Here is a 10,528-nt window from a genome sequence, read left to right as displayed (position 1 = left end):
GCTGAGCCTCTTTAGGTGCTCTTTTGTTTATAGATGTTATTATATATATTCATGGCTGAATGCCATTCACGAATTCCATAGAAATTATGGTGCCATCGTAAGCAATGGACTGTAGTAATTGTACGACTACATTTGTGTCATCACGGCGATTCCTCATGGATCTCATATACAACTAATTTGCGGCTACGCTAAATACGAGGATTCTAGAATTCTACAATATTCTAGAACACAGTAAAGTTCAAATAAAGCAATGAAAATGAACGAAACAACTAAATTTGACGTACCCATAATCCCTACTGATCAGCTTTTCACTCGTACCACACTGCCATAAGGACTATCTAATCGGTTTTGTGGCAACTAATTAACAACGAGAAAGTGAGGAGGACGTATGTGAGAGCGAGAGGACTAGAGGAGGAATACTGTGCCTGCAATAAACTACCTCGTACTGTCAGAACAGTTGCCTTTATTGCTTCTCCACTTGTCAAGAAGTAGTGGTAACGAGGTCACGTGGTCCCGATATTGCCTGCGGAGTGGCTGGCATCTTGTCCGGACTGTAATATATTCTCGGTTTTGTGATTGCTTCAAATGAGGGTGCGAGGGGTGTTCGTGATGCTTTGATAGCTTATTGGATTTAAAATGTATTCGAAATTAAACATTTTATCGTTCTATTAATCTTTTGTGTAGTGCAACAGTTTGGGACTTAAGTTTTGATAATATAAGTTAAACTACAGTTCAATTAATGACAAATAATATCAAATATAAAATACAATAACAATGTTCAATATCGTGTCAGTTTACAGAAAATTTCACAGGGTATAAACACAACTTCAAAAAACAACAGAATATAGTCAATATAATGATATTCAAGTTAAATTAGAATAATCTTCACTCTCCAAGTTAAAGTTAAATCCAATTTTACAGCAAAACAACAATACTTCAGAGGCTCAGCCTGAGGTATTTTAAAATCTAAGCATCCGATGAAATTGGAATGTCATGAAAACACTCAACTTACATCCTCGTTTACAGTGCTTTAACAATGTTATGAAAATATAAACCCATTATTCAGCCAGCTGAATAGAGTCGTAGTAAAAGATCCACAACACAACCATCATAACAAAATCGAGATATAATTATGCAACTTATAGAACGTATTTTTAAACGTTCTTCCCAGACGAATCGATATATATGTCTCTTCAAAGATCGGCTGAACATGGTTCGTTTTATTGCTCACTATTTAAGGCTCACTAAATCTCAGAGACGTTTGAGACGCTGTCTAGATTTGGAGTTGATTGAGTAGCTAGGAACCTTAAACTCAGGAGTAATGTGTGCGTGTTCTGTCCTGAAATCAGGAGTCACGAGACTGGTAGTGGAGCTGAGACTTGTCTTACTGGAAGAATTGGAGTTGGGTGTTCCCATGTTTAGAGTTCTAAACGGGGTCCTGCTCACATCACCCCTCTTCTTCTTACCGTCCACACTACGTTTACTCGGGGTTATTTTCTCAGGAGTGGGCAGCAGGTCGTCTGATTTGATGTCCCGAGCCGAGGGAGCCCGTTTATGAGGGTGTCGAAGAGGAGGGGGACGAGATAACGGAGTCGGAGCAGCTTGAGGAGTGACGCGCAGTGCAGCAGCTTGAGTGCCGCGCAGTGCAGCTGATTGACGAGTTGAGCGTGATGCAAGAGGCGAGGGAGGTGGGTTTGAACGCCGACATATGGTGCGAGGTTTGGGAAGAAGATCCGGACTTTGGGGACGTTGTCGAGCTAGGCTGGATGGTGTGTGCTGGACGGGGGTTTTGGGGGAGGAGCCCCATCTGAAGGCGGGAGAGGAAGCAGAGGGGGCAGGTTGGATGGGGCTGAGAGGACCTTTACTCCTAGACATTCTCCTTGTCAGCGGTAACGGGGTAACTTTACTGTTCTCCTGAAGGTTATGTGAACTGTTATGTAAGGTTTTAAATTTTTAGGTAGTTAAAAGATTTATATACAAGCGCAACACAATTAACAGTAATAACACGGCATCAAGTATGATTAGTCAGTGAGATACCTCACTCTTACACACTAAGACTTACCTTTCCTCTGTTGATAAAGTTGAGTTTCTCCACGGTGAGGTGTTCTTTCCAGCGCCGTTTCACAACTTTCAAATCACATAACATCTGGTAGTACTTACACACTCCCCGGACACTGTATAATAAATATTAGTTAGAAACCAGATCATTGGTATTCATGGAAAGGCTACATAGAATCACTCACTTTATAGTCTTTATACAACGTGGAACAAAAGTAGAAAGACAAAGAATAGAATACTGGTGGCAACTTTACCTGAGTAAATCCGGCGGAGATATGTATTTCTGTAGAAGCAAGATAGTGATATCTACTGGTAGCTTCTTTAGGTAATCAACTTTTACTGGTGTTGCTGGAACCTATCAGATTTGTATTAACTATGTGAAAATTTCTACTGCCACTTACCAGCGAGCAAAGTTATTTAGATAACTCACAAATTAAAATAATAAATAAATAAATAAATTCTAACATTTATTACACGCTTCGACATTAAAATATACCCAACAAAGATGTACATTAAAGTCATTCAAGCGAGACTTAGTGTTGAAATAGCAAGATTATGGACTTTTTAAACAGTTCAGATTTTATGAACAAATATTTGTATGAAGTTACCAAAATTATGCACTTTCATATCAGTTCAGACATTATGGACAAATATTAGAAATATTATCAAAAGCTAGTTGGAAATAAAACGTCTTTAGGGCATTTTTAAAACATTCTACAGATGATAATGATCTCACTGAGTAGGGTAATTCATTCCAAATTTTTGGTCCACAAAACATAAATGCAGCATCTGTTCGTCTGAAATGAGGAGCAGGAGGAACTTTCAACAAATAAAAGTCATCATCTAGTCTGGAACTTTGTCTTCGTACTTCCCTTAGATTGACGTGTCCTTGTAAGTACTGAGGGGCTATGTTATTAAGACACTTGAAGACCAGAAGTGATATTTTGAACTTAATTCTGAACCGAACAGGCAGAAAGTGGAGCTTTTTGAGGTAAGGCATGATAGGTTCACGTATCTTTTTTCCGTAAAGACCAAAGATAAATCTAGCAGCATTGTTCTGTATCTTTTGTAGCTTATGAAGATTCTTTTCTGTTATTCCATAATAGACTGAGTTGCAGTAGTCTATGAAACAGAGGATATTGGAGTGAACTAACTGAACTTTTAGGTCATGGGAAAGCTTCGAACCGATTCTTGCTAAGTCCCTTTGATTCAAATAACATACTTTGGAGACAGCATTTATTTGAGAGTCCAGATTCATTTGGTGATCGAAAAGGAATCCCAGGTTCTTGGCTTTGCTAACAGGGCAGATTGAGAGGTCTCCTAAATCCATTGTCTGGATTGGGCTGACATATGGTCCTATATCAATGAACTCTGTTTTTTCGTCATTCAGTTTTAGGAAGTTAACTGTCATCCATTGCTTTATCTCCAGAAAGCAATTTTTCACAGCTGTTAAATCAGGATTAGAACTGTGAACATCAAAAGTAAAGTACACCTGTGTGTCATCTGCATACAAATGTATCGAGAAACCATATTTTGTGACAATTTCTTCAAGATCTCTGGTATACAATATGAACAGTAGCGGTCCTAAAATGGATCCTTGAGGTACACCAATATCCAGATAGCCTTCAGAAGATGTGGCTTTTTTTACTTTAACCTTGAATGTGCGATTATTAAGGTAACATTGTAACCAGCTGAGTGCTAGTTCTGTAATACCATACGCATTCTTGAGTTTCGTAAGAAGGAGGTTATGGTTTATGGTGTCGAAAGCAGCTGATAGATCTAAGAGTAGAAGCACAACATTCGATTTGCTGTCAATCATCATTAGAATATCATTATGTATTTTGGTAACTGCAGTTTCACAACTATGGAATTTTCTATAGCCTGATTGATATGGGGAAAACAGGTTGTTGACATCAGCATATTCATTTAATTGGCAATGAACTACTTTTTCTAGTATTTTGGACAGATAAGTTAGATTGCTAATCGGTCGATAGTTTTTCAGCTCATCAACATCTAAGGTAGGTTTCTTGAGTCCAGGCCTAATAGATGCTTCTTTTAGGGCAGAGGGAAACTTTCCGACTCTTAGTGATTCATTCACGATGTAATGGATGATTGGGAGAAGCTCGGGTAAGCAGTTCTTGAAGAGCCACATTGGTATGACATCGAGTACGCTTGATTTATTGGGAAGACTCTTAATTAAGGTTTCAAGGTCTGATAATGAGACTTCCTTAAACTGATTAAGTCTACACTTTGCATTATCTATCGAAGTAGAGTCCTTGGTACCTTGACCGTTTAGGGAAGTGTTTTGAATTTCCTTCTCAATATTAGAGTAAATGGTCTTTACTTTTTGATCGAAGAAAGTCTTGAGTTTGGCAGCCACTTCGATATCTTCACCATTTGGCAATTTGTTGGAGCCATATTCCTTATCTAAAAGTTTATTTATGACTTTATAGGTCCCTTTCGAGTCTCCTTTGCAAGAACTGAGCTGTTTATCATAGTAGCCATCCCTAGCTCGATTGATAGTGATTTCTGCGTCAACACATTTTTCAAAATGAGTAGTTTTAAACTCATCATTCTCTGGATACTTTTTGGCTTTTCGTTTTGCCCTTCTCCTCTCTCTGACAGCAATTTGACATTTATTATCCCAAAAATCAGACTTTTCAGCAGTAAATCGTTTCGTAATAAGTGGGGCATGTTTGTCTAGCACCTGTTCAAGGACATTTTGATAAAGGTTCACAGCCTCGTCTAAGGATTGATATTCAGAAAGGTTAAGCTCTGAACAAAACAGATCTTCCCTGAACTTATCGATGTCAATTTTGCTTAGCTCTCTGACATCTTTTTCTTCATATGTACGAGCTTTATGAAGATCGAATGTGACTGGGACCTGAAAACTTACTAGATAGTGATCAGAGCTGGTTCCAGTGCTTGTCTCTACCATCATATCTGTTACAGACAATGAGTCACTTACACAGCCTAGAGTAAATAACAAGTCCAGTGTCCCGCCGGAGATGTGAGTAGGAGAGTCGACATGCTGAAGGAAGCCTTTGCTCTCACAAAGAGCAATAAAGTTCTGGGCAACATTATTGTATATGTCTTCAACATGGAAATTAAAGTCACCACAAATAATTGGAGATCCAGTTTTAAGCAGAAGATTGTCCAGGTATCCATCAAAGTCATCCATAAACTTAGATATTTTTGTTTCATCATATTTCGCTTTGGCCTGAGTGCTGCGATAAACTACACATAGCCTGATAATCTCACCAGCAGTTTTAATGACACATTCAAGTACTTCAAAAGATGAATATTTAGTAACGTCATTGCGTACAGGCGATATCATTTTGGGGTTGAAGATAAAACCAACACCACCTCCCCTACCTCTTCGAGGGGCACTGATAATATCGAACCCAAAATCACGGATTTCGGCAAACTTTGCCCGATCATTAGTTTTTAGCCAAGTTTCCGTGATACAACAGATAGAAATCGAGTTATCTTTAAGCATTTCTAGTACGCCACAAGTTTTGTTGCATAGAGACCTTGCGTTGAAACAACCAATAGAAAGCTGTGATTTCTGTCGATTAGCACCTAATTTCACATTACGTTTTTTGAAATAAAGTCAGTGTTAGCAGCAATACGTTTAGTTTCTCTTACCAACACAGGACAATCGAAAGCTGCCGCATTATGTGTTCTTGAATTCTCGGCATCATTAGTGTGTGTTGAAGCCAAACATCGAGCACAGGCATGTTTGTCCTTCTTCTGCTTAAATTGGCATGCTGAAGACCGGTGACTTCCCATACAGTACATGCAGGTAGGATGTTTATTTGTTTTGACTTCATTACAGTCAACAGAAGTGTGTCCAATCATTTGACAATGATAACACTGTTTGATGTAGAAGCGATCAGTTACTTTGTATCTGCGACTACCTAAATAGAGAGATCCTTGTTGTTGGTTAAAGAGGACTCTATAGACAGATGGTGATAGTTTGATTCCAATAGTGAGCTCTATGCGTTCCTGCTTATCGTTGGTGAAACGTTTTATCTTATTGAGATAGACAATACTGATAGTGTGCCCTGCTTCATACAAATCTTTGATGGACGAGTTTTTCTCCACAATTTGGGCGACTAAGTGGTTCTTTTCAAGATCCCTAAGTTTATCGGCATCATTCCCTACAGCTGTAGTGTCTATATCGTCAAGAACTTCAGAAGAAACACCATAAATAGTAACTTTTGGCAGCATTTTGTTGCCATTCTTAGACTGATATCCATACGAATCTAAGGTATTTCCATCATTGAGAAGTGAAGTAGCCTTATCACGAATTTCAGCATTAGGGAAGCCAATTGAAACTTTCTTGTTGTTTTCATTACATCTGAGAAATACTACTTGACTGCTCTTTAATTTATCAGTAGCAAATTTTTTCACATTCGTCATTGTTGCAGCATTTACCGATTGTTCTTCTTTCGGGGACAGAATTAGAATCTCGGGTGATGAAGGTTGTGTACGTGTTGGAGCAATTGGAACATGTGGTGGTTGAGCAGATGGTGTGGAACTGTTTGAGTCGGTAAACAAGCTGGAATAGAGAACGTCCTTTGTATGAGAAATAGTACCGGATTTTGTTACAACAGTGTTTACTTTATTCTCAATAACATCATTGATATTTTTCGTGAGGTCTTCTTTTAAAGATAAAAACTGTTCAGCAAATTGTTTCATAAAATCAACCTGATCTGAGGATCGCTCTTGAGCTCTTTCAGGTTTCTGGGACAGTTGTTCCTTCAGCAAGGTTTTAAGTTCAGACATCTCTTCCCTGAACTCCAAATTTATGGCATCTATTTTATTATCTAACAATCCTACCCGATCTACGGTAGTAGCAGCCCTCTTTTCCTCCTCAGCAGTACTACAATCATTACAGATAAATAGAAAGCGACCAAATCGTTTAGCATAAGATGAAGTGTTGTTCACAGCATGAGACAGGTGAGCAGTAAAAACCGTGGGCGCACTGACATTGCAAGTTTCATCACAGTTGATAGCATGAAAACTGTCCTTACACCAAAAACACTGTACAATGTCGGCACTTTTGACAACCTCATCATTCGAACAAGCTTTACATAAACCGTTGACGAGAAGATTCTTTGCAGAGTTATGAGCAGACTTTTCCATTGCAATTGTGTATTTGTACTTGTATAGATGTACAAAGGTAAAGTACAAACACCGTGCAGTAGCAGTGCAGTGGCAGTTAAAATTTCCGATTAAACAGAGATAAGGGAGCTCTGTTTTTCAACACGTAACAAAACTACAAACTATATATAAGTTAATTTTTTAAAATTCTCAGGCAGTAAATGACAGGAGTAAAACTCACAGGTTTACTAAAGTGTCTGGTGCAGTGAACTCTGAGTATAGGAGTGAGAGGTCTGGAGAGAGCAGGACTTCTGTCTACGTCGTAACTCCTGGGTAACTGTCTCTCAACACACCTCTCCACAGGGTACGACAATCTGAGGGAGTAATGTTACAACTTGTTCTTTCAAGACAATAGATTGGAATGTTACGTGAGATGAAGTATAATTTGATGGTTAGTTTAATGTTGATATTATTAAGATATTTGCTACGCCATAACCCCCTGAAGCGACCCCAACTAACCTAAGATTTGCAGGGAATTCCGAAGTTCCTTGAGTCCTCCCCCTGAGAGGCTCCTTTCTTTTACCAGCCTCCCCAGGTCTAACATCAGGAGTGGTAATCTTAGCGGAGAGTTCAGCACGCTTCAGTAGGACCTGCCGTTGTTTAGAGCTCAGACTGGTGGGATCAGAGAAGGGTTCTTTTATCTTAACTTCACGTTCAGGTATGATAGACATAAGTGAGAATCTTGAGATAACATCCGCTGCTCTGTGGAGAAAGTGTGAGTTAGGGTCGGGTATTTTAACACTGTGCTACTGGAATGTAAGGTACCAGTTATACTATAAACAAGAACATTGAACAATGAACATGTAACAGTTGAAACAAAAACAATCACATTTAAACTTCATAAATATTAAATTTAAAGCAATCGGCGCGAGCTAAAATACTGTAACAGAAAGTAAAACTCACAGTGAGAGAGGATCGTCCAATTGAACCATGTTGCTACGTAGGATCCCTCCAGGTTACATTATAACATGCTGCTAATTTTGGATTAAGGTCAGTGCGCTGTATCAAGTTCCCTTAATGTAATTGAGTACCCGCTCTTCGGGGACCGAGCAGGGTCTTTGAACTGGACTCGTTTTGAGCGGGAAATTAAATTATGTACTGTCACGCTAATGTAGATACCAGATAAAAGATTACCGGAGTAATTACTGTAATTAAACATGATAGTTCAGTAAACAATGTGAGAATGATTAAATTAGCAATTATTAAAGTATTACATTATTAAAGTATTACATTGAAGAGACTGAGGTTTAATAAACTGCTACTCTCATACAAAAACCTATCAAGTTACATCAAAACAACAATCAAAACAGAATAATCTTACAAAAATGAATAAAATATAAATCTTAAATGTTTAACATGTTATTCAGATTTTATTGGGGTCACGGCGGTTTAAATCACATGCAGACCGTATCAAAGGGGTCGAATCTATCTCTGCGAACTAGAACTCTACCTCTCCGTACATTTCCAGAAAGTTCCGGAGGGACGTATAAAATATCTCAGGTTGATCAAGATGAACAATATGCCCCGCTCCGGGCACCACTTCAAACTGAGCAGCACTGAACAGCTCCTGGGCTGTGGCTACACGTGCTGGAGTCATGTAGTCGCTAGCACCTCCGTCTGGGAGATAATTGGGACCCGGATTAAAGGGGGAATTTAATATCAAGATCAATCTGTAAAGATAACGGCTCATTATCTACAGCAAGGTCCGTGCTACTCATTCAATTAATCATGCAAAGGAGGGTTTCCTATGGTTCTCGAGACAAATGTTTAAAGGGAAGTTAAACAGAAGATACAAAGGTACTTGTTTTAAATATCTCACATAGAAAAAGGGTATTTATTGAAGATATTGGCACGTTATCCGGATACGCCCTGACCTCCTCTACAAACTGGGATATTATCTCCAGGTTACACCTCCACCTCCACCCACCGCCCTTCTTCTGCGCCAGGTTAGACAGGATGAAATTCCGCTCCGACTCCGCCTGCAAAGCTTTAGAGGCATACAAATAAATTATTAGAGTGAAACAACTAGATTATCAGAGTGAAACAACTACATTATCACAGTGAAACAACTAGATTATCAGAGTGAAATAACTAGATTATCAGAGTGAAACAACTAGATTATCACAGTGAAACAACTAGATTATCAGAGTGAAACAACTAGATTATCAGAGTGAAACAACTAGATTATCAGAGTGAAACAACTAGATTATCAGAGTGAAACAACTAGATTATCAGAGTGAAACAACTAGATTATCAGAGTGAAACAACTGGATTATCACAGTGAAACAACTAGATTATCAGAGTGAAACAACTAGACTATCAGAGTGAAACAACTAGATTATCAGAGTGAAACAACTAGATTATCACAGTGAAACAACTAGATTATCACAGTGAAACAACTAGATTATCAGAGTGAAACAACTATATTATCAGAGTGAAACAACTATATTATCAGAGTGAAACAACTAGATTATCAGAGTGAAACAACTAGATTATCAGAGTGAAACAACTAGATTATCAGAGTGAAACAACTAGATTATCACAGTGAAACAACTAGATTATCAGAGTGAAACAACTATATTATCAGAGTGAAACAACTAGATTAAAAAAATTGATTCTTGAACATTTCATGAAAAACTATTGAAAACCCTATTGAGCTCGAGCAGTATTGTTTTGAGGCGAAAGTCAGTTTTGCCAAAATATCGCGAACTGTGAATATGGGCGTTTTTTGTTCATTTTTTGCAATTATTTGAACACGAATCCACAGTTAGGTAGATATTGGAGGCCGATAATCATGAGAATGTGTAGTATTCAGCTACTTTCATATAAAGTTGGTTTCAATTCAAACATATTGATATTTGACCAATTTAGGGCAAAATCGATCATGTGGTGCGTATGCCCCAATATGTCATATGGTTTTTGGGCTCATAACTCAGTCATTTTTTAGTCCAATCTTGAATGAAAAATTCATATACGAGTTCAGAGGCACCACTAGATACAAGTAAGCACCTACAATTCTGGATTTTGGGCATGTTCTCGGGTTATTTGGAAAATTGGGCTAATTTGGGACCATATATGGGCCCGTGGCTGCCCCGCGGGACTGTTTGGCGGTTGGGGTACCGGACCCCCTCAAAAGTTCGATCACCGGTCCTAGTTTGTTGGTCAACTACTATCTCGAAACCAAGGTTCACAAAAAAAAAAAATCAGGCTGAACCCCGCCTTATGTCGGTTTTGGTAGCAGCAGACCAGCAAAACATACTTTTCTTAGTGGACAGGTTAGCTGAATTAACAATTATTTAAT

General features: G+C 38.5%; 1 protein-coding gene and 1 long non-coding RNA gene across 2 annotated transcripts; both read right to left on the bottom strand.

The window, feature by feature from the left end:
* Positions 1-731: 731 nt before the first annotated feature.
* LOC134826260 (uncharacterized) lies at positions 732-8,205 on the bottom strand. Its single transcript, XM_063838576.1, has 6 exons — positions 8,131-8,205; positions 7,687-7,929; positions 7,409-7,541; positions 2,313-2,413; positions 2,063-2,174; positions 732-1,914 (listed from the first exon to the last, which is right to left on the bottom strand). The coding sequence occupies exons 1-6, from the start codon at positions 8,157-8,159 to the stop codon at positions 1,252-1,254; spliced, it is 1,281 nt and encodes a 426-aa protein (XP_063694646.1). The 5' UTR covers positions 8,160-8,205; the 3' UTR covers positions 732-1,251.
* A 203-nt stretch (positions 8,206-8,408) lies between these two features.
* LOC134811705 (uncharacterized) lies at positions 8,409-9,208 on the bottom strand. Its single transcript, XR_010159842.1, has 2 exons — positions 9,047-9,208; positions 8,409-8,844 (listed from the first exon to the last, which is right to left on the bottom strand). It is a non-coding gene; the product is annotated as an uncharacterized LOC134811705 (long non-coding RNA).
* Between the last annotated feature and the right edge of the window lie 1,320 nt (positions 9,209-10,528).

The sequence above is a fragment of the Bolinopsis microptera genome, chromosome 2 (genome assembly GCF_026151205.1).
Source record: "Bolinopsis microptera isolate Bmic1 chromosome 2, MBARI_Bmic_1.0, whole genome shotgun sequence".
Taxonomy (NCBI): domain Eukaryota; kingdom Metazoa; phylum Ctenophora; class Tentaculata; order Lobata; family Bolinopsidae; genus Bolinopsis; species Bolinopsis microptera.
This window is presented reverse-complemented; position numbering and strand designations above follow the sequence as displayed.

Excerpts from the sequence above, each read along its gene's own strand:
- LOC134826260 (XM_063838576.1), bottom strand. The coding sequence starts at position 8,159 with ATGGTTCAATTGGACGATCCTCTCTCACT. Across the intron at positions 7,542-7,686 it reads GAATTCCCTGCAAATCTTAG|ATTGTCGTACCCTGTGGAGA; the intron begins GTTAGTTGGGGT and ends TTACTCCCTCAG. Across the intron at positions 2,175-2,312 it reads TCTCCGCCGGATTTACTCAG|TGTCCGGGGAGTGTGTAAGT; the intron begins GTAAAGTTGCCA and ends TTTATTATACAG.